The 24,237-nt window shown below is 31.7% G+C and overlaps 1 protein-coding gene and 1 long non-coding RNA gene across 7 annotated transcripts; both read right to left on the bottom strand.

The window, feature by feature from the left end:
* Positions 1-80: 80 nt before the first annotated feature.
* On the bottom strand, positions 81-12,207 carry LOC132041826 (protein PIN-LIKES 5-like). 3 transcript variants are annotated; one of them, XM_059432518.1, is made up of 11 exons: positions 12,041-12,207; positions 6,385-6,614; positions 6,164-6,243; positions 5,571-5,695; positions 5,173-5,294; positions 4,098-4,295; positions 3,224-3,331; positions 3,016-3,116; positions 2,179-2,231; positions 1,027-1,212; positions 81-465 (listed from the first exon to the last, which is right to left on the bottom strand). In XM_059432518.1, exons 2-11 carry the CDS (start codon positions 6,517-6,519, stop codon positions 341-343), a joined length of 1,233 nt encoding a protein of 410 aa, XP_059288501.1. In that variant the 5' UTR covers positions 6,520-6,614; positions 12,041-12,207; the 3' UTR covers positions 81-340. The 3 variants fall into 3 exon arrangements, with proteins under 3 accessions (XP_059288501.1, XP_059288502.1, XP_059288503.1); XM_059432519.1 differs by lacking the exon at positions 12,041-12,207 and adding an exon at positions 7,540-7,648; XM_059432520.1 differs by lacking the exon at positions 12,041-12,207 and adding an exon at positions 7,239-7,263.
* A 926-nt stretch (positions 12,208-13,133) lies between these two features.
* Positions 13,134-21,565, bottom strand: LOC132041824 (uncharacterized). Of its 4 annotated transcripts, none has more exons than XR_009411255.1 (5): positions 21,479-21,565; positions 19,377-19,458; positions 16,326-16,502; positions 14,797-16,233; positions 13,134-13,237 (listed from the first exon to the last, which is right to left on the bottom strand). It is a non-coding gene; the product is annotated as an uncharacterized LOC132041824 (long non-coding RNA). The 4 variants fall into 4 exon arrangements; XR_009411253.1 differs by having other exon boundaries at positions 13,135-13,237; positions 19,372-19,458; XR_009411254.1 differs by having other exon boundaries at positions 13,135-13,237; positions 16,326-16,497; positions 19,372-19,458.
* Between the last annotated feature and the right edge of the window lie 2,672 nt (positions 21,566-24,237).

Here is a 24,237-nt window from a genome sequence, read left to right as displayed (position 1 = left end):
ATAAGCTGTGCATTGGGTTATAGAAAGGTAGTTATATAACAATAGGATGAAAAATAGCAACTGTACAAAGGACAATCCGATAAAAAATAATTGTTGTATTTCCATATATATATGACACCAACATACAAGTTTTTCAACCTTTTTTGTAGTCAACTGAACTACTGAAGAGAGACATGATTAAACTTGATAAGAACTTAGGCTTTAAAGGATTTTGAAAAAAATAAAATGGGGAGAAGATGAAAAAAGGAAAAAGAGAACTAAAAGATATCATTACATACTAGTAGTAAATCTGCACTTTTATGTGTTATGTTGATTCTATCTTCATCATCTTGTGACAATATTAGGACAAGAGCCACATGAATATTGTGGACCAAATGGTGAGAGCAAATGCTGCAACCAAATAAGTCCACAAGAATAGGACTGAACACTCTTCTTGTGCCACATCAAATAATTGTGTCATTGTTCCTGCACCAATTTAATCATAGTTATAACCAGTTCATCATTCTCAACAGTTAGGTAGAAAATAAGATAAGACAGCCTATTGTAACAAGTCAAATTATATACAGATCACAAAATCGATTCGGAATTTGAAATTTATAAGTTTTGGTGATCAGTTGTGCAACCAAAAATTTATATAAGGGGACTAAAAAATGACACATTTCCTGAAATTTGAACCTATGACGTAAAATAATTTTTGCATCTTTTTTGTTACTTTACTAAAACTTTTCCTTATACCAAAGGAATTCAATAGCTTATATATAACCAAAAAACTAATTTTTTTTCCTATTTGCACGTAATATTTTTCAAAGAAGAGGATTCAAGCGATGCCCTTTCTTCTAGGTAGCTTCGTCCTTGTTAGTGACCATTCGCTTACCATTGAACGCAAAATGCTTCAACAACATATACATTACTAGATTTTGTTAAACCCGTACCATATATTGTACATCGGCCTCTGACGAATAGTGTTAAAATTGTTTACGTTGTCGGTGTATATAATTGAACTCCGAATCAAAATTAAAAGCATACCGATATTCATGGCGGGCGGCAATGTATATTGTATCATTAGCACAAATTTGTAAAGAGGATCTGCAGCAAGGAACCCTAATTTTCCAGCTGCTTTAAGAACAAGAATACCAACAAGAGGACTGAATATATATCTCACACACACTACTGCTATGATGATCATTGGTTTCACTTTTGCCTTCCTCAGTCCTGTCAAGTTCACAAAGCACAAATTTACTTCACTACATTGTCTCAAAAGAAATTTGACCGCAAAAGAAGAAAAATATGTCTCAAATGAAACGTGTATGAGTTGAGACAAAAGCACAAATTCATAATGCTACAAAAAATTTCCCTTACCAAGAAAAGGTACTAACATTTATACATAAATTTAAATGTATTTAGGGATAATTATAGCCCCACATCCTTGGGTGATCTATTTCACAAAAATAGCTAGCAGATTGTATAGGTTTTATATATTTATACTTAGACAAACATATAATATACATATACTATACATATAATATACATATCAGTGTATACATTTTATATATTTGGGCTGCTGCCGGTAATTAAGTTTGGCCGAAGGAACGTAAATGAAAGAATCCCATAAATTTTGCAGTATAAATGTTTTAGTTTGCATTGTCAGCTTATCTAAAAAGTATAACAAGAAGCTGGACCACTAATCTGAAAATTAAGAAAGGTTAACCTATTGGATCAAGTTAAAATATACTAATAGTGTAAATTATTGTGACACTGACAATTCACTTAAAAGATGGTAACTACATCTACCCTTCTACCAAAAAAAAAAACTCCGTTTAACCGTCCGGAAGAAGTTTGATTAGTGATCTGCAAAATAAGGTAGGTTATCTATGACAACATGTTATACACTGAAATCTAAAAGTTCTTTTAGCATGGATACGAGTTAAATCCCAAATAACTTTTACACATTAATCGTGCAAAAAAAAAATATAGAATTGTCCATAACAAGTTGAATTAGTAATCTGAAAAATAAGAAAAATTACCTACTACAATATGTTAACAATACACTAAAATCTAAATAAGTTTAACTTTTATACACTAACATGCTGTCAACTAAAAAAGCAATTTAGAAGTTGTTAGCCAAAAGTATCATACTTTTTGTTATGCATATAGACAAGAAATGACATCAATCTTTACCTTGTGTGAGGTTTCCCCCTAGTATAAGTGTGATACATGGAATTGTCCCATCCCTGTATTGAGAGGAAGGTGAGATGTCAATTCTTAGAAAATAAGATTTTAATGAAGCGAGTTTGAATATTACTCTCTTTGTTTTATTTTATGTGTCTTAATTTGACTTAATATCAATTTAGTAAAACATGAAAGACTTTAAAATTTTATGATCTTATATTAAATATGTGTATAATATTTACAAAAAATAGGACAGCCCGGTGCACTAAGCTTTCACTTTGCGCGTCTGGGGAAGGGCCGGGCCACACGAGTCTATTATATGCAGTCTTATCCTGCATTTCTGCAAGAGGCTATTTACACGGCTCAAACCTGTGACCTCCTGGTCACATGACAACAACTTTACCAGTTACACCAAGGCTCATCTTCGTGTATAATATTTACAAAGATGTATTTTAAATGTATTTTAAATTTTATAATCTTAAGCATGGACGTTTGAATCAATATAGAACGTGTCATTCTTTTTTAAGAAAAAAGTAATCTAAATAGTCGTCCACCCAATCGCTTAAACTAAAAATAACTGACGAATATGTATATAATCTATATAGAATATGTGTATAATCAGTATATAATCTATGAAAACCGGCTAGGAAAAGTATAAACGCGATCGACTATTTGTGTAAAAACCCCTTTTCTAAACGGACTATACAGGAAAATAAGATCGATGCATAGGTAGATCGAAAAAAGTTAAGTATCAATCTTATTTCAAATGTGACTCATATTATGGCCAGAGTAAAAATATCTTGAATTTTTCAATTTGAATAAAAGAATAGTGGAGATGATACATACCCGAGTAATTTGACAGAGTCTTGGATTACTCTGAGTGGAGCATTGCTACCAATAATCAAGTTTTTCAACCATGTCACTGAACCAAATATAAGTCCTATAATCTGGATATACCAATCAAGGTAATAAAAAGGGTAATTTTTTTTGTTATTCATATCTATGTAGAAAATAAAAAAGAAACATAAAGTGAAAATAAAAAAATTGAACTTACTGCTGCAACTGTTGGAGGTGCCAATAGCTCCTCCACAATTTTGTTCAAAGTCCCTGCTATTTTGCTCCATGATGATACTTCCCCTTTCTTGATTGATGGATGAATAATCTGCAGAATTTAAATCATATATTCGCTGAATTTTACTCACTATAACAATAAAATTATAAATTATTTCCTCACATATTAAGGTAACAAAATTTTACCTGCTACAACACAAAAGTGACAAGCTACTTTTTGTGACCTTAAAGTTACGAAATTTTACCCACTATGATAATAAAGTCATAAAAATTTACTTGGTATAACAGTAAAGTCACTTTAAGAGGTAGATTTTGTTGTTACTGTGGGTAAAATTTAGCAATTGCACTATTATATTGAGTAAAGTTCAATTACTTCAATGTGACAGAAATTACAACTCCCTTTTGTCCCAATTTACGTTTCATGCTTTTATTTTTAATTTGTTGCAAAAAAAAATATCAGACTTCTTTATATAGAAATAATTTAACTTTAAACTTTTCATTTTACCCACAATAAGATGATTAATAGCCACACATATGTATATGACTTGTTTTAAACCATAAGTTTTAAAAATCTTTCTTTCTTTCTTAAACTTCAAGCTCAATCAAAGACTACCACACAAATTGGGATGGAAGGAGCAGGTAAAATTTAGTGTCTTTACCGTTATAGTGGGTAAAAAAAAGCGCAATCCGGTGCACTAAGCTCCCGCAATGCGAGGGTCCGGAAAAGGGCCATTATAGTGGGTAAAATTCAATTATTTCAACGTGACAAAATGATTTTGTGAGTTTAATTATTGTTATAGTGGATAAATTTGATGATATAATGTAAAATTAACACAAAATAAAGAAGGGAACTTTACAGTTTGGTTTTCAGGGTCTTGAATATTGGTAACAGCAAGATCATCATCTTGAAGAAGGTGAGATTTCTCATTTGCATTTAACAAATCATTATTTGGTTTCTTCAATGCATCTTCCTCAGCTGCTTTCATTGCTTTAAATTTCACAGAGGAACTTCTTATTAGGTGGTATGTGTAGGTCCATATGTAGAAACCACCAACCTGTAAAATCAACAAAATTAGTTGTAGCAAATAACGAAACTGTCTTTTGTCGCATTAAAATGACTGAACGTTAGTTCTTCCGGTTCAAAATAAGTGTTCACTTAGCATTTTTTACACCCCTTGAGAAAACAGTAACTTCTAGAAAAAAAAGGTATTTTGATTAAATTATCCTTAATTAATAAGACTCTTGCTTATTTATTGGATTGAATAAATGGGGGCAAATTTGGAAAAAATAAAGTTAATTTCTTGTTGATTTTGTAAGTAAACACTTATGTTGAACCAAACTAAAAAGACTAAGTGGACACTGATTTTGAACCGGATGGAATATCAATTATAACAAAAATTATAAAATGGAGACTATGACTTGACGGGTAAGGCAGAGTTACGAAAAAGGATTCACTAATTGAATTTCCACTCTTAAACTCTAAAGTTCATTCTCAACTGCTAACAATTCTAAATGCCCAAATAAGAAAGAAGACTTCTTCTCACGTTAAAATATCTGAATAATATGTAAATTTCGAAGAAAAATACAATTAATGAAAAGGTCAAATTTTCGGCACCAAGTAATCATTTTTTTAATCTTCTTTTTGTTTCATTAAAATGCTTTTTTAATTGTCTTTTTATTTTATAAAATATGGATAAATCTTTATAGATGAATTCTTTTATTTGTATTTTCTGAGCCAGAAACTTGACTTTTCGATCATTTGTATTCTCTAACCAAACACAAAGTTCAGTTGCATTAATGTGACACAATGCAGTATTGTGCCGATAGTGAATAAAATTCAATTAATAAAAAATAATTTTATAACCTTATTATCATAGTGTACAAAATAAGATGACCATACATAAATGAACTCAAAGATCTATAAGAACTTACAGCCATGGAGAAAGAGGCATAAGAGAGACCAACAGAAGCACAAATTCCATGATCACCAAATGGGCTACCATCCTCCTTGCAAATTGCTGGAATTACTATCAATAGAAGGTTTCCCAAGTTACCTATTTTAAGAAAAATAAATGTCAGATCTGGCAAAATGCAGAGGCGGATCCAAGATTTAGGTTAAATTTATGTCGTTCTTAATACTGAAATGAAATGACTATAATTTTAAAATTATGAATTCAAAAATTTAGTATTTATCAAAATTTAATAATTTTTCATGTCACTAAAATCTGAGTTCACGTGAACCTATGCCTTACTCTCTGTATCTGCCACAAATTGTATCTGAGGTACAAAAAAAATCAAAAAGTTAGTAATAATTGATAGCAATTATGTACCTGCTGAGCATGTAGCAACAATAAGTCCCTCTAGATGTACCTCTGGCTTAAGTATTTTTACAACTATCCATCCAAGAATTCCTCCAACTAGAAAAGTTAGCCCTATATTAATGGGCATAAACCACCTGGGAGATGATAATCAACAAATTTAGCTGTGATTTACGTAAAGTTTAGTAAATAACAACAATTATGCATTAATCTCAAATAAGTAGATGTCGACTGTATCAATCCTTGTTATTCGTACACGTCTACATCCAATATTATAGAATAAATAGTTTCTCTAACACTAGACGTTCTTTGCATTTGCTACCGGCACTTTTCCATAAAACAAAAGTTCATATTCCCTCTCTGTTTCATTTTATATGATACTATTTTTTTTGTTTAATTTGTTCCCAAAAAAAAAAAATACATTTCTATATTAGAACATAATTAAATTTTTTACTTTTCATTTTGTCCTCCATGACAAATGATTTTATAACTAGAAAAACATTATTTTTAAGATTATAAGTTTCAAACATCACTTTTTTTCCTTAACTTTGTATCTGGTGGAATAGGTGCATAAAAAATGAAATAAAGGGAGTATTTGCCAGTACCATGAGATGATGTCGTCCAAGGTAACGGTCTTTGCCAAACTTGCAAACATTAAGGAAGGTGTAAATACCACGAACACAATCTACAACCACAGACATAATAAAATATAAAATTAAGAAATTAAAGATCTCTTTAAAATACTTTAGTATAAATGCATAGACTGTTATTTAAGTAATATTAACATAGATTATTATATAATTAGAAAATAATGAAGAAGTCTTACTTTATTAAGGGACTTTCGGGCATCAGAGTGAAGAAGCTTGAGATAATCAGTGGCCATTAAAGCACCTAAAACACTTATGAGAAGCACTTGTAATATTGGCATAGATGCCACCTCGAATAATGTCCAGAAACCCATCTTTTTTTTTCTTCTTAATTGTCAGAATTAACTATGCCAAATAATTGTCTCTATCGAAAAATATACAGTAGGCTCAAAATTAAAGTCAAAACATCCTGAAAGAACAAAGAAATTAAATTAGGACCAAGAACAAGTGAGTTCATAGAATGGGCATAACACCGTCTCAAAAATAAGGTGATACAAAATTCGAAAATCTTAGAGTTAGTCATTCAAAATAAGTGTAATCTTGTTATATATACACATTCAAATAAAAATGGGCAAGAATGTCCCTGGACTACTGAAAAAATAGCACAATTACGCCCTCTGTTTGATTTTTGACACAAAATACCTTATCATTAGTCAATGAAGCAGATATACCCCTGAACTATTGGAAATAGAGCAATTATGCCTCTGTTAATAAATGAATCTCTTACGCTTAGCCAAGTGGAGCAGATATGCCTCTCTCCATTGACAGATTTCACATCAAATGTAAATTAGTATAAAATTAAATTTGTTTTGTTGAATTGTAAATCCAACATGAAAATAATATTCTTAATAACAACATGACACAATTCGTAAACTAAATCAAAATAATATTTTAAATATCACACAATTATTGAAATAAATCAAAATCAAACAAAAAAATGAAAAATAATGAAAGATTAAGTTGAACTCACAAAATACGCATTTAAATATGAGTCATCTCCTTATGTAAGCATAGGAAGGAACCATGAAGCTACCTTCCCCAGTCAGCACATGATGGGCAAGGGTTCAACTTCACCGTCATGTTTCCACATATCAAACGTTCGTTATTAAAATGCCATTAGTTGAAAATATATTTGAATTTAAAAAGTTAAAAGTTCAAATATAAGGAACTTTCATCCTTGTTTTCACACTACGATTCTGAAATACTGAAACTTTGCTCATGTTTTAAAATAATATGAGAAGTTCGATAGGCCTGACCTTTCCTTATTATAAAAATAAAAAACCAAAAAAGGCCAAACCCTTAGTAATGGTATCTAAATGAAAATTTTTATTAACAAATTTAAGGAGCCGCCTATGTATTCTGCTTTTTCAATATTTCCTCTCCACCTCTGAGCAGGGGTGGAGATCGAATTGATTATCGGGTTCACTCAAACACTATAACTTTTGACTCGAGCTTTATATATATTAAAAGAAACTATCGGACAAATATAAATAACTTTTTCTCCAAATTTAAACTCATAAATTTAGTTTAAATCTTGAATTTGCCGCGATCTTAAAAGTCACATCATAGTTGAAAATAAACGGAGGGTCCGAACATCCCCTTTGTCACAGCAATTTATTCTTTTACTCGCCATATATGCCCGTGTGATGCACGGACCGAACATGTTTATTCACTTTAATTAGCCTGTCTTTAAGGTTTGTATTTTGTAAATAATTTTTAAAAATTTGTCATAGTCATGACAATGAAAGTTGTTCATCAATTTGAAAAAGAAAATTAGTAAGAAGGTGAGGGAAAATTAATATTTTGATTTTAGATTTTTCTTTTAAATTGTTTAATATCTTATATGTATACCGACAAATTGATATCCATCTCAATCAATTAACTGTTCAGATCCAAACATAAGAACCATTGTTGTACATATTGGATTTTTTAAAAGCAAAACTAATAAAATATTTTTATTAAATTAATTTAAAAATATGAGGAAATAAATGTGTCGGATAATTAAAATTAAAGTGCATACGTCTATGGAATAAATATTAAGTATTATGACATATTAGAAATGCGATATATTATATCGTAAATCACCAAATTTTAATTTCAAAATGAAAATATAAAGTAATACATTTTATATATGTAAAGAAACGATAATCAGAGAATGCAAAGGAGAGTAAGATAAGTAAAGTATTGACAATAAAGGAAAACGGGTTTTCCTTCTTTCTTAAAACTTTAAACGTGAAAATTAAGAGGACGAACAATAGCAATGCAAATTTGTACCAAAAGTTATATAAATTGCACACTTTAACTAACTACTTTTTTATCCCACTTAGACATTTGTCATAGTCTCTCTCCAATAGACTATTTTCAAGAATATTTATTAGAAAGGGTTAATTTTATTTTGGTTTTATAACTGAACAAGTAATTTGGACACACACATATTATATTTTTCAAGAACGCGAAAAGTCAAGAGTGAACAAGTAAAAGTGCACGGAGAAAATAAATGTGTCAGAGAATTAAAATTGAAGTGCATACATCTATGAAATAAATATTAAGTATTATGACATATTAGAAATGTCACGTGGGATTAAAAAATAGTTGGGTAAAGTGTACAAGTTATATAGCTTATGGTACAAGCATTCATTGCGTGTACAATTTGTTAAGCTTTTGGTACAAGTTTGGGCAGCTGTGTTCGTACCCCAAGCCACTTATATATATTAGAAATATGGGAAGAAAATAAATATTCAGTAAAAACGTGAAAAGTCAAAAGTGAACAAGTAAAAATGCATGGAGGAAATAAATATGTGTCGGAGAATTAAAATAGAAGTGCACACGTGTATACATGAGAAGAGAATAAATATTCAGTACTATGGCATATATCCACGTGAAATTTATTAATTTTTAAAGAATGTGAAAAGTCAAAAAGTGAACATATTAAAGTGCACGGACGAAATAAATTTGTGTAGGAGAATTAAAATTGAACTGCATATGTCTATACATGAGAAGAGAATAAATATTCAGCTCGAATACGAAAAGTCAAAAGTGAACAAGTAAAAGTGCACGGAGGAAATAAATGTGTCGGAGAATTAAATTTGAAGTGCATACGTCATACATGAGAAGGGAATAAATATTAAATCTTATGACATATGTCTACATGGGATATAAAAATAGTTGGATAAAGTGTACAAGTTATATAGCTCATGGTACAAGCATTCATTGCGTGTACAATTTGTGAAGCTCATTGTACAAGTGGGGGTAGCTGTGTTTGTACCCCCACCGCACTTATATATAATGAAAATTATATAACTCATAATACAAGCATTCATTGTGTACAATTTGTGAAGCTCATTGTACAAGTGAGCTACATTGGACAAGTGACGGTAGCTGTGTTGGTACCCCTCGGCACTTATATATAATGAAAATTATTGCCAAGTCATGATAAAAGTACAGTACATGCCTTAAAAGTTCGTATACAAATCACCACTCTTTCAGAGATTTTAATAAATTCAGATAATTTTGCGCTGTTAGAGCAGTAAAAGGCACAGTCACATCCATGGCCCCAGAAACCTCCAGAAACAAAGGAATCAAAAGCAACTATCAACCGACAATAAGAAAAATACTCAATTGTTGATTATGACCTTTTAATGTTATTTAAAAACTATTTAATTTAAAAAAATTCATTTTATCAATAACATACTTTATAATCACAAAAAAAGTTTATAATAATGTTATTAAGACTACAAGATTCAAAAAATTTAAAAATTTTGTGTCCAAAGCTATGTATAAATTGAAACAACAGGAATAATATATATCCCGCGGCGAGACTAGGAAGAAGGAAGACGGTTCAATTGAATTCCCTTTGTCAAAAAACTATATAGTACAAATATATAGAGTAAAATTAAAAGCTTCTAAATATATACAAACTATTGAATCCCCTTGATTTTGAATAATGGGGGTCCAAAAGTTCTTTTAATCACAAGTTCAATTTTCAACTGTAACATTCTAGTAGCTTTTTGAATCTCCTTATATAAATTTCTGCTCCCACTATCATTGTTGTATATAGTTAACCAGAGAGGCTGAGAAGCTAAGAAGTTTAGATGAACTCGTACGTCTTGTTTGCTTTGGTAATAGTTATCGTTTTCGCTTTGGTGATACCCATTAGTTATTACTAATACTATAACTCTGTAGAGGTCGATTCATGATTTGAACTTTTATAGATCCTAAACTCTAGGATGACGACTTCAAATACTAATATAATTGAATCTTAAACTTAATTCTGAAACATGTTTATTAAATTTTTTAACACATATACATAATGTGGATCAAAACTATTAAATTCTACCGAATTCATATGCCGAAAGCTACCTCCGCCCTGACTATAAGTCCCCCCACACCCCTCCGCCCTTCCAACCAACAAAAACTCAAAAAAGCCACCCAAATTCCAAGAGAATTAAAGGGAAAACTTGAAGAAGAAATGAATTTTATGATGTTGACAGTTGACAGCTCCACATGGATGGTCCCTAATCCTAGAGGATTCTTAACTTTTCAAGAAGTTAATTAATTATGTGATCAGAATAAAACAAAGTGAACTAAACTCAACCTTTATAAAGCAAGATGCCCTTAATTTACTATTACTAGTATTTATTAAAATAATCTTCTTGATGTGTGGCCAACGTAAACAAGTTAATCTTAAAGAAAACACTAGACGCATAAAAGAGAAACATATACGTACGTTGTCTATTGTCAACTCATATTCATGTGCAAGAGCACTCATAAAACAAGAGCAAAAACTCCAATAACGATTGAAGGTATTTCAGTAACTCTATAAAACTAAGCACAGGCCCAGCCAAAATTTAAAGTTGTAGGGATTCATAATTTTGCATTGAACTCATAGTTCCTCTTAATTTTTGAGTTCACAATTAAGTATCTATACGTACGTTTTGTTGCTCGAACTATCCAAAAATGTTACTTCCACCGTGTCGGATTTTTAAAAAATGCACTATTTTTGAACAATCTGACTCACACTATCGACATTTTTGGAGTCTGAGCAACATAATTTATACGTATTTAATAAAAAAATTAATACAAATATAGAATCTAAATAAAACCTACTGAATTTGAATAAACAATAAGTAATACTCCGCCCCTGAAGCTAAAGTAGAACTTAAGTTACACACATTGTTACCATAAGATTAATCACATTATAAGTGAATCTTAGCTTGTGATAACATTAGTTACTATCATTTTTCGGGTTCTATTAATATTTATTATGATATTTACCTATAATTCCTTCATTTAAGATCTGATCTTATAAATACTTTATATTATCGGAGCTTAAGGATGTATAAAGTTTAATTTTCTCACGTTTGGTTGGTCAAAATATTTTATCATTCAAGGGACAACAAGTTCCATAAATGACAGTACATCCTCATTATCTCCTCTCCACTTGCCAACACATGTACCCCTCCCGCACCCGACCTCCCTCACCACCTCCACCACGCCACTCCCTAACCCCATCCCACCCAAACAATTCTATATTCGTGTTAAGAAATTCATCATCAATATGTATCAATTAGTTATCCTGATCTCAATCGTTATCATATCCTAGAATTCAGAACCTATAAACTTAAAATCTTGGATCGACCGAAGAAAACTCAAACAAAAAGCGTGAATATATAGGTCCAATGCAACAGAATTCTTCTATAATATAATATACTAATTCACTATCAACAACCCAGAAAACACCGAAATGTAGAAGAAAGAAAAAAGTGGAAAACACAGAGGCATTATCAAGAGAATATGTACGTGTGAAAATAGAAAAAAAGTGGTGAAGGAGCAAACCTGGAATTTAAATGTTGATGAGAAACTGAAAACTAGAGAATAATAGTATCCCACTGAGGAGATAAACAATTAAACAGAGTCCTTGTGGAAGAAAAGAAACTCTCAATGAAACAATGGCAGTACTGAACAACTATATAGTTAGCTTGCCGACTTTATGTATATGTGGTGTTTGTGCCCTGACTTATTACGCTGTACTTGTTGGATAATGTAACAGAAACACTACGTAATACTATAGGTTTCTTTTTTTTTTTCCTTTTTCTTTTTTTTTTTTTTTTTAATTTTTTTTTTTTTAGGGGATAAAGCATTTAGGAGTGATTATTAAATAAAGACAACTCTAATTTTGGGGTTTGATTCGAGACTTCTGATTACTGATGAAGATGTAGCTCATCATAACTAATTGCGGAGCTAAAAATTTCACCAACGCATTAAAAATATAAAAAAAAAAAAATAAACAACAACAATAGTATAGCAACATAATTCACAAATGGGATCTAAAGAGGTGGTGTATACACAGAACTTAATCCTGTCTTGTGAAATGGAGAAACTGTTTTTTATAGACTTTTGTCTCAAGTAAAGTATTTCAATAAAAAAAAAGTAAATAAATGAAAAAATTAATTAAGAGAATTAAACAGTTATAATATATATTTTAAAAATAATTTTTTCTTATACATACATTTGTTACTTTTTGGGAAAAGAGATTCGGATGAACCTTGCGCCCTTAATTAGCTTGTTTATATGTGTCGTTTAATTGTTGTATAATATAAAAATGAGAGAAACAAACTTAACTTAGAACTTTGTTTCTGCAAAAGTAATGATGGACGACATATGGGCTATAAAGGAAGTATGGATCATCTTTGTCAATATACCATCAAAGAATGTCTAAAGCAAATGGGTTATGGAGATCAAATTGCTTGGTCAAATCTTGAATCCAAACTTCAAGCTAAATTTGGAAGCTAAAGAGCTACTTGACTCTCTTCCACAAAGGCAAATCATAGCATTCGTCTCAAAGTTAAGTCTAACACTAACCAGCCTATTAGTCTACCAAGAGAATTACCAAGGAACTAAAGAAGCATCAGGACCAGCCAACTTCACAAATTTGAACGCCAACTCATCTGAAGCTTGTTCAAGTGCCGTGCATCATTTCTTGTCCACAACATCCACATGTGCTCTATGTCTTCTTCTCAAAAGAAGAGCTACCTGTCAACCAAAAGTCAAATCTGTAGGTGTCATTTCCTTTTCCTGTTCTTTTATTTTTGGTTCCAGAAAGGTGTCATTTCCGCTCTAAAATGTAGTAAAGATTACTGGCACTATCTTAACATGGATAAGAAAAGGACCATATTTTAATTTCACTGTCATAATCACAACTCATCTATAAATCTCTGTTTCATGGATTGGCCTGCAATCCCATTGTAAGATAAATGGACCAGAAATGATGGTACTCTTTGAAGAGGAGAAAAGAAAGGTTCCCAAAATTGTCCTTCGAAGCATCATATACATATCTTCGTTTTGAAAGGGATGGAGGGTTTAGAAACTCATCCAAGAAAGCATTCAATATATTTTATCAGCAATTTATGAAGCATGCCTGCATCAACCAAGTCCTAATACAACAGTTGCTAGACCATGAAACATCATACTCAATAGCTTAGTTTATAGAACAAGAATGAGTAAAATGTCGGTCTAAGCCTAAGACACATAAATTAATTGTAAATATTGCTATACAAAACATCATGATTGTGAGAAAGTTTTTATTAAAGCTAAATATAAGTGACAAGATATTCTTTCTCTAGGAAAGAAAATGGCGGATTAATTCCGTTTGGCTGGATAATATATGCAATATAAATGCAAGAAGTTCACGAATAAGATAAAAAACAAAACCGAGTTTTATAAGGCCCAAAAAATAAGTAGATGATTGCCGAGGAATTATTGCTTATGAAATTGACTTTATAAACTATTTTTTTTTAAGCCCATCCTTGTGCTCTAAGTTCAAGTGGACACATAAATTAATTGTAAATATTGCTTACTTCTTCCACAAAAGAGTTTAAATAACGAATTAAATTAACTTCTATGATTGTACAACGAGAAATTTTTTTATTCGATGTCTAAATATAAGTGCCAAGATATTCTTTCTCTAGGAAAGACAATATGGCGGATTGTTCATATTTATCGTTCTATCGCGTGGATAATATATGCAATATAAATGCAAGAAGTTCATTTTTAGTTAAATAAATGATGATAAAAACAAACGCGAGTTAGTAATTAGGCATTTCAAAGCTTATATTTATGAAGTAATATATGATTGCCGTTTTTTTTTAGGAATTATATGATTGTGTTAAAACATTATATATAAATTTATATTTTTACAACAAAGAGATTATTAACAATTTTCTTTTTCCCATCTTGTGTCTGTCCACAAAGCAAATGGATTTTTTGTAATGACATCAATTATTATGTTCACCTTCTTCCACAAAAGAGCTCCAAGTTTGTTATATTTTCATTTAATTTTTTTATTTTCTTCTTTTAATTTTTCTTCTATCACCTAAAACATCACTATGCTCAAAAGAAAATGTTCTCTTTTTCAATCTCAAAAGCTCTAAAATACAGAAAGCTGGCTTTTAAATGTTCATCCTAATCTGTTTCTTAACTCTTTTGACTTCAAAATTATAATTTAGTAAGTAGTTACTATTCAGTAAGTAGTGAGACAGAAAAATATAACAATAATTGTTACAAAAAAAAGGATACATTTCGGCTTAAAGTACCTCATAATGGTCAAGCAGTCGTGATCTTTTCAGCTTAAGTGCGGGAATAACTAAATCTATTGCCATGTTAGGAGGATTTGGCTCCATAGGAACTGTGTGTCACATTTTAAAACCCAAAGCTATGCAATTATTTTTTCAGATTAGAAAAAGAACTGAGCAGAAACATAGAATGCAGGAAATTGAAATTGGTAATATTCATACTTGATTTTTTGGGCAGTGTTGTTGAGTCCATCCAAAATGTAATTACTCGCCTTCATCTTCTTGCATAAAGAAGATGTCTCCAGCTTCTTGATTACTTTAGGCCCAATCCTCAGTTCTTCTACAACTACCAACGCCAGCTAGTAGGATTTCAAGAAGCTACTATAAGTTCGCTCAATTTTTTCAATCCCTCATCCACCTTTCTTTCCTGTTGCAGCAGAAGCTACTAAAATAACAGGGCAGAAAGGAAACCATCAAAGGACAAAATATGTCAGTAACAATCCAAAGAATAGGCACCAAAAGAAAATGAAATTAAAGAACTTCATTAAAGAATATACAAAATCAGGTAAAAATGAAATAAAAGGACAAATGAAATTAGTTGATTTAAACGCACAGACACGAATAATCTCATAGTTACTATAAAGATCTCATAAAACAGAATGCTTTAAATAAAAGACCATGTTCCATCCCCACTCTATAAACCTTGATGTCAGAGCAGAAAATTTAAATTAGCTCAAAAAGTAATTTTTTGGTTACAAGACCCTTCTATTAACATGTAGCAGCTTAGATGGGACAGCACATCAACTTTTTACCTCGCAAATAGAATCTGTAAAGATTTAAGAACCCCTTTCACCGGAATATTTCGCTTAGTTTAGCGGCAAAAAGTAAATCACTTTCTAAAAGCGACTAGTGCTTAGCATGGGCCCAATTACAGTAATCTGCAAGGGAAAAACTAAACTAATTCTCTTTCTTGATATCAAAATCAACAGATTTTAAACTTTGTCAAAGTGAACACTTTGGACCTCTCCACCCACATGTCGAACCAAAATTTCAAATTTGTTAATGCTTTAAATAAAGATGAGCTCAGAATGCACATGGAATTTAATCCAGCTAGCATCTGTCTTCCAAATTCTTCATCTGACATCCAAGCTTGCTTCTCTGTTTCTACAACGTACAATTTCAGGAAAACGCAACGCAAAGGAATAATTACAGAGGGGGGTCTAGCTAAAGTCAATTACCTCTCACAAAGTGTTGCATTGGATGCTTAAGAAAACCCGGAGCTCCTTGTTCATAAACTTCCAATACATCTTCAAAGCTGTAGAATCAATTGAATGAGGTTTCCTCAAGCAGCAAGTTAAGGAGCAAAGAGTTGTGCAATGTCTTTCTGCTCATTACTAATGCATCTATCAGGCCTAAGGGCGAAGTTTTTCCATCCCCTGGAACTTAAATTGCCGCTTGCTATTTGTGGTAGCCGGCTTTTAATTGTAAAACAAAACAAATTGGCGTTTGCAAGCTGTAAAAATAGCACTAATGCTTATTGAAAACCTAACTCCGTGTATGATAGTGGTCTTTTAGTTCTTTCCCTTTGTGGATAAGGATATTGAAAATTCATACAAACTTATCCCTTTCGTCGAGCTTTCTAGTTCCATTTCCTCTCGAGACTCCAATTAAACAACTCTTCTTCTCTATACCAGCGAGCTTAATGAATGGTAGCTCTAATATCTATCCTACAATGAAAGAGCCAAAAGGATTAGGGAAGTATGGAGAAAGAATGAGGCAGAGAGAAAGAAGAAGAATGAGGTAGAGGGAAAGACGATTTAATCAGGTAACAGCTACCTTATGGTAAAAGGAGGAAAAGAGTCTTACAATTACTATCAACAATAGTTATATGATGGAAAAGTTTCAGTACGATCATTCTAGGATGAAGTCAACTTTCAGTTATTTCCACTTCATCTTTTTGTTCAAAATAAAGCTTACTCAAAGTTTGTGTGTTTAATTGGATAGGATGTACTCCTTAGTGCTTGAGATTTAAGAAATATTTGCACTCTTCAAAAATAAATGGCTGAGGTGCTAAAATAATCACACAACAATTTACATACATATGATCGAAATCCATTATATCCTATGAATTTAATGAATACACTTGACTGTTAGTCTATCATGTTAACCAATACTATTGCTGGCCATCTGCCTCGCCGAGCTTCATATCTCGTAATTTCTATGATATAAACACAATTAAACAAAAATAAGCTTACCAACAGAGTTAAGTGTTCGACGAATCAAGTAGAAAAGGCATACCCGCAAAGTCCAAAAAGAAAAAACCTTCAAAACATGAGTTATAGAAACATACGAATCCATAAAATATTGAAAGATCAACAGATAGCTCTAGTTTGGCGCAATCCAATCAATTCACGTAAAGGTGAAAGAAATTATCTCCTCAACTTTATTCCAAGATAAGAAAAATCCAAACTTCTCACAATCCGTAACATTAGACCACTGTTGTAGAGTTCAATTAAAGAAAGTGGCATCGTATCTCTTCGCATAATGGCTTCTACCAGTCAAAACCAATCATTTAGGCCACATGGACTTACATTACCATGAACTCATACAAAAAAAATCCTACTTGAACCTATGTGAATCCTCTTTTTGTTTGATTAATTGTCAAGTAATGCCATAAATCACTACATTACCTGGAAGGGATATCTTCGACAACATTTCCATTGTTAGATACAATCTAACAACCAAAAGTTCCTCAGGACGTGGCTTTGATTAAAGACAGCAAATTCGAGAGATAATTGATCCGACTTTTGCCAAAAGAGTACTCGTTTCTTACCAGCCTTAAAACTCTATGTTTAATATCTTTGATTCTTTACTTAACCAGTTTTATATAGTGCCAGTGGCTTTGCTGATCATTTAACAAACATCCACTCACACCAACCTAAGTTTCATATACTTCCAAACATTTTAAATCAAGAAGTGAACAAAAGGAGCGGAACACAAGCATACCAAGACTACAAATGCTAAGAAATCAAGAATCAAAGTCATATAAAAAATGAAGAATAGCTAAAAATTGATGAGCTTCTATACAACTCGCAAGTTTTGCATGTTAATAATTGGATCAAAGATAGAATAATTGGATAGTTGATGTGAAAAAAAGGATTGCACAGAATGTACAAATACGATTATAGTCCTCTCGCTCCCTCCCTCTAAAATGAATAGCTCAGTCAGTTTAAATGCATTAAAATTACTAATCAAGACTCGTAGAGTAGCTAGTCTTAGCCTATCGCATTACAACAGGAATATAAATGTAAAGAGTATAGACAAACGGCGAGAAGCAAGAGGATTGAAACAATGGGCGTACGGTAACTTTCAAAAAAAGAGATTCAATTTTTCTCCTTCACAGTAACTTTCAAAAAAGCAGTAGATTCAAATTTAGCATGCTGAAAAATACTCCCGCAATGTTATCATATGAGATATCAATACTTAGGTTGCTCCCACAACTTACAGTAAACATGTTGCTTCAAAGAAAGAAGGAATGTAAAATATGTCCACTAATTCCTGAGGATGTTCGCCTTATGCTTAGAGCACTTGGTTTTGGTAATAATGTTCATATTTATATAACATCAGGGGAAATCTTTGGGTTAAGAAGATGTTGGCTCCTCTCAAGGCTGGCTTTCCAAATTTTGGTGCCAAAGAGCAAGGATGAAGTGGCACCAATGTCTTCCTTTTCTTCAAAAATGGATGCTTTAGATTTCATTGTAATTGTGATTAGATAAATGTTTCTTTTATCAAATAATAGCGGCAATAAGGCAAGAATGAAATTCCGGATGAAGGTATTCTCTAGCTGTTAAAATGTACAAATAGGTTTTATGGGAAAAGTTTGCTCCGCATGTGCAAACATATCATATAGGTTTTATGGGAGACCTAATGGAGGTAAAGCTTGGCAGGGATGAGTTTCATGAAAATCCATCAACATGCATTTTGTGAAAGTTCTAATGCCAAGGCTAGAGAAGATATAGCTCATTCCTAAAAATCTTGCCGTGAACTTTGAAAAGAGTATTGATTCTGCTAATGATGGTGCTAGGAGATTAAGAAGGTCTAGCTTATCAGAAACTTTGAACAATTAGTTCATTTTGACTACCGGTTTCAACTGATTAATACCAACATAATCTGTAGGGTAGAAAGTTATAAATAAATATCCTAGCAGCTTCAAATGAAGTAAAAACTTTGTGACTCCTCATCAGCTTCAAGCTCAAATAATTCAGATAAATTTCTTGACATCCATTTCTTTAAGAAAAGCTTACATGTTCTACTACAATTCATAAATTGGAGAACTCAAATAAGGTAATAGTTCTTGGTAGTAAAAATACCAGTAGCAGTTTAAAGATGATTCGCTTTAAAATCGTGCCACATTGCCTAATTTGACAAACAGACTTTTATCTTTTAATTTTTATTCAGTCTTAAGAATCTAGCTATCAGAACTACCATCACTCTTAGAGACTCAAGCGTTCCATTTTGAAATTTGAAGTAAAGAAAAACTTTGAACCATCAATGAATCAAGCCAAAGTATTTGCTAAATCAGTAGAGAAGAATAACCTTACTTATTCTTGGTAATCACAATTTTAAGCCATCCATTGACTTCAAAAATCCAGTAACAAAGTGAACAGCGCTTCCAGGTAGAACCTACAGAATTGTAAGGAAAAAGGACAGTCAGCCACTATATTATTTGCTCGTTCAAATTGTTAAGATCACAGTTACTATACAACAGATAGATAGAGGAAGAACGTAAACTCTCCAGGATGCAAATGGTAATTAATTTATCAAGGTAAACGATTGAAATAAATGTGAAAACATAGCACTTAGATGCTAAAAGCTAACTAACTAAATTGTGCCATTACTAATTTATCGTATTCATTTCATCCAAAGTTATCCATCTTTAGGGACTCTCGATTGTTTTGCATGAAAATATAGTAAGGCAATAGTAAGGGTTTAAGAGAAATGTATGATAAATTGAGTTTCTTCTTCCCTACTTGTTAAGTGGAGATAATTATATGTTTGTATTAAGTTCTAGAAAACACTTTGAAGGTATGCATTTTTTTTTTTTTTACTTTCGATTCCAAAGAGGGAGATTTCTATCGACATTCGAGTTACAATTGCCAAGTACTATTTTCAACTCATATAAAGGGAAATCGAAGTCTATATAAGATTGATATAAGTTTTTTAAAACCATTATAGAGTGATAAACTAAAAAACAATATGCATAGGAAACACAGAACAACAAAGGGCAAGAAGAATGGATAAGAAATCAGGTATCCATTTTGTAAATGGCAAAAACAAAATAGAAGTTATTTTATGTGCAAAACTGGAACTATGATTAAGTAGTAAAATGTACAAGTGCTTTTCAATACTTCTTTCAGATGCTATGAGGAATCTTTTTACTGGTGCAAATCTGGAAGTATACAAATTTACCCATGCACCAATGAACATTACTCCTTATCAAAATCCTTTTTGGTGAGCATATAAAAAGATTCAATTTCTTTGGAGGTGCTAAGAGTAATCCTTTCTTGGTTTAAGTGTGGAAGAATACAAATTACCCATGTGGCCAGAGTAACCTAAAACTTCAAAAACTCGAAATGGTCCAACAGGATTCAAAAAAACAAGATCAAAATAAGTACAAGAATCAAAAGGGATTTAGCTAGAATCACTGAAAATGAAAATTGTATCATCATTTCTCCAAAAAAACTACCAATTACAGTTAACTCGCAAAAGATCCTATGAGAAATTTAATATGCCAGGTACACCTTCAAATATAGAAAAGGGTAAAGAAAAAACATAGAAAAGAGAAGTGCTAGATTGAAGATTCAACTATTAGAAGATGCTAACAATGGCAGCAAACATTTCTATGAATATGAAGATTCAACTATTAGAAGATGCTATAAGTTAAAAAAAAAAAAAAAAAAACTCACTGGTGTGATTCTTGAGGTATACAAATTCACATGCACCCAATTTACTGGAAGAATTTAACTCTTCTATTTTTGATGAATATGAAAGACTCTTTTTGTTTTGTAGATAATATACTTTTTACCTGTGCAAGTGTAAAGGTGTATAAATTCACCCATACACCCAATTTACATGAAGAATTTAACTCCTTAATTGAATAAAAAATAATTAGAAGAAGAAGAAGAAGAAAACAAATATATACCCATCAAACTTTCCAATGTCAACAAGCTGATACAACATAGCTCAAATTACACAGAGATTTAGAAAGAAAAAAAAATGAAGATGAAGACAAGTGGAAGAATTTTGGGCAAATATTAAGAGAAAAGCATCTTGAAATTGTAAAAGCAAGCTGCGGAGGGAATCGAAGGGGAGTAGTATGTGAAAATCTGAAGAACTACCTGAATTTTAACATTGATATTAGAAAGTCTAAAGAGATTTGGGCAAAAATTAAAAGGAAAGCAGACTTGAAATTGTTCACCCACCAAAGCTATCCGCCGAAGGGATCATTCCAGAAAAGAAGTAAGCTAGATAGTCGACAAGTATTATACCAAGTCTAATCTCCGCTGATACATAAGTTTCAGTTGACAATAGCCATGTCTGAGCTTCAAATCTCTGGCTCTGAAATGAAAGTTTAATTAAATTATTACAACACAAACCTCAAACCTTAAGTTAAAATCTCAAAATCAAAATTAACACAAATTACCTCATGCAACACTTCCCGGATGCAAAGAAGTAACATCAAAAAAACAATAATACAGAGAAGAAGGAGAAGAAAGAAAATCAAAGAAAGGAATAATGGAGAAGAAGGAAGTGAGAGAGAGTAAGCGGGACACCTGTTTTGCATTTGAAGATGGACGGACAGGTGTGTCTCTTTGAAGCTTGTAATTACTGATTTACCCTTCGTCGTTCATACGATATTATCTTTTTACTCTTTTATTATATTTTATTATATTACATATTTTTAATCCTTTGATCTAACTCTTTGTTTTCACTGGGACTCTTATTATATAGTTAAGGCTTACGCCCGTGCTTCGGGGCTTACGCCTCGCTGAGGTAGACGTAAAATGCCTCGCCTTACGCCCCGGCCTTTTAAAACACTGGTATTTCTTAGGTTTCTTTAATGCGAAGCTAACCTTCAAGGGTAGAGTAACTTGAAGATTTGGAGAAAAATCGATTCAACTTAAAAATCAAACAATTTTTTTTTTTAGATTTAGATTAGTTTTTATTTAAACATTAAAAAATTAATTATATTTAGTTTGATTTGACTTAATTAAAAATAACCTGAAGAAAAATCGAACTAAATCAATAACAATATTTTATAAATAATTTTAAGCATTTTGTATACTTTTGTTAAAATTTTGTTTTATCATTAGTTTTATCTTTAATAGGCAAAATATTTGCATTTGTAGTCAATTATCACCTTGCCGTTCAAGTAATATTTAGTGTTTTAAATTTATTAAATGGTACTCCCTCCGGTTTATAATAAGTGTCTACTTAGGGTGTGTTCGCTATGGAGGAAAATGTCTTTCACGAAAAATGTGTTCTTGAAAAATAAGTGAATTTCTACTTATTTTCTCATGTTCGGTTGGGTAGTGAAAAATAGATGAATTTCTTACTTATTTTCTTATGTTCGGTTGGTTAGTAGAATATATTTTTTGGAAAATACCCACCCAAGCCCCACACATGACCCACCCACCCCTACCCAACCCCACAACCACCCACTCCACTTTCCCCCACCCCCACCCCACACCAAATTTAACAATGCAAACTTCCTATTTTTTATAAAAGTAAAATAAAATATATGAAGTAGAAAATTCGTGAGGAGGTAGGGGTAGCGCGCGGGGTGCGGGTGAGGGAAGCGTGGTGTAGAAAACCAAAAAAAAAAAAATAATAATAAAATTCAAAACTTAGTTTTTAAAAAAAGAATAAATTTTTGGGAGGGAGGGATGTAGAAAACCAAAAAAAAAAGTTTCAATTTTTTTAAACAAATTAATTAATTTTTTTGGAGGGGTGGGTGGTGTAAAAAACTCAAAAAAAAACTTTTTTATTAAGAAATTAAAATTTTTTGGAGTGGTTTGGGGTGGGGCGGGGGGGGGGGTCGCAGTCGGGGGATGGTGTAGAAATACCCAAAAAAAAAAAAAAAAAAAAAAAAAATTGGAGGCGGGTCGGGGGCTGGAGGGTGAGTTGGATGGTGTGAGGGGGGGGGGGGTGGATGGGTGGGGTGGTGGGAGTGGTTGGGGTTTGGGGTTTGGGTGGTGGTGGGGTGGTTGGTGGAATCACACTTGTGGGACTTGTTTCACTCTTTCGTTAAGTCGATTTTTAAGCAATTTGTTTTACTAAAGAAAATATTTTCCACAATTTTTTGCCAAACGAACATGAGAAAATTGGAAAACATTTTCCATACCGAACACACCCATAGTCTTTATACATAATCAAGAAGGAATTAACTTTAATTTTCAAATTTGCCCTTATTAAGTACTAAGGCCTCATTTGTTTACATTAAGATTAAGACGTCTGAATCTGAATATTAAGATGTGCATTAAGATCTAGATGTCTGAATCTGAATGCACATCTGAATATTAAGATTTTGTCTCTAGATACGAATCTTTGAACAATTCCTACATTTTGTTTTAATATACCGAATGTGCATATGGAATTAACCAATATGTCAATGAAATATTATAAAAATCTTATTTAAATAAAATAAATTTATTTTTTGATAGAAAAAAGTATTTCGAATATTTATATTTGATAAATAATTTGAACTATCTAAAATGCAAATAAAAGTTACTCCATATATCAATAATAAATTATGTAACAAGGTAACACTAAATTTTTTAAGAATTTGTGCTTATTATTAAAATGGTAAACCTTTCTCTATCAACTGAAAGTGATAGAGAGCTATTATGGCTGAATCCCACAACATATTTTCTAGCAAGAAACTTTATTAAAATAAGATAAAAGGGGTAAACTTTTCGATACTTGACACAATTTCTGAATGTTCTCTGTTGTTTCTTGAAGCTTGTATTAAGTTCCAATTTTGATTAGAGGGTTATGTAGTATTCAAGTTTTTTTTTTTTTTTTTTTTTTTTTTTTTTTTAATTCGTTGTTATTGTCTTATAGAATCACTGTGATTTTTCAAAGATTGAGAAGTGGAGGTAGGGATTTTATTGAGAAGATGGATTCACTCATGTTTAATTTTTCTGGTGCAGATTAGAGCACGAACTGGGTAGATATACATGAGATTTCAAATAAAGTTTTTAAGAGACTCCAAAAAACTTCAAAAAAATGATTTTGCTATTATAGTTAATTAGTTAGTTTTTGCGCTTTCAAGGGTTCTTGGTAAACATCAATGCACCCAAGATTTTACGATATCAGAAATACTAGACTAAATTATGAAAACTTAGCAGTTCAAGAGGTTAAAAATTGGTATCTGGTTGAGAAAGGATAGCTAGAGGCATG

The sequence above is a fragment of the Lycium ferocissimum genome, unplaced genomic scaffold (assembly GCF_029784015.1).
Source record: "Lycium ferocissimum isolate CSIRO_LF1 unplaced genomic scaffold, AGI_CSIRO_Lferr_CH_V1 ctg1182, whole genome shotgun sequence".
NCBI lineage: Eukaryota > Viridiplantae > Streptophyta > Magnoliopsida > Solanales > Solanaceae > Lycium > Lycium ferocissimum.
The sequence above is the reverse complement of the archived record's forward strand: the minus strand, read 5'-3'. Positions and strand labels throughout refer to the sequence as shown.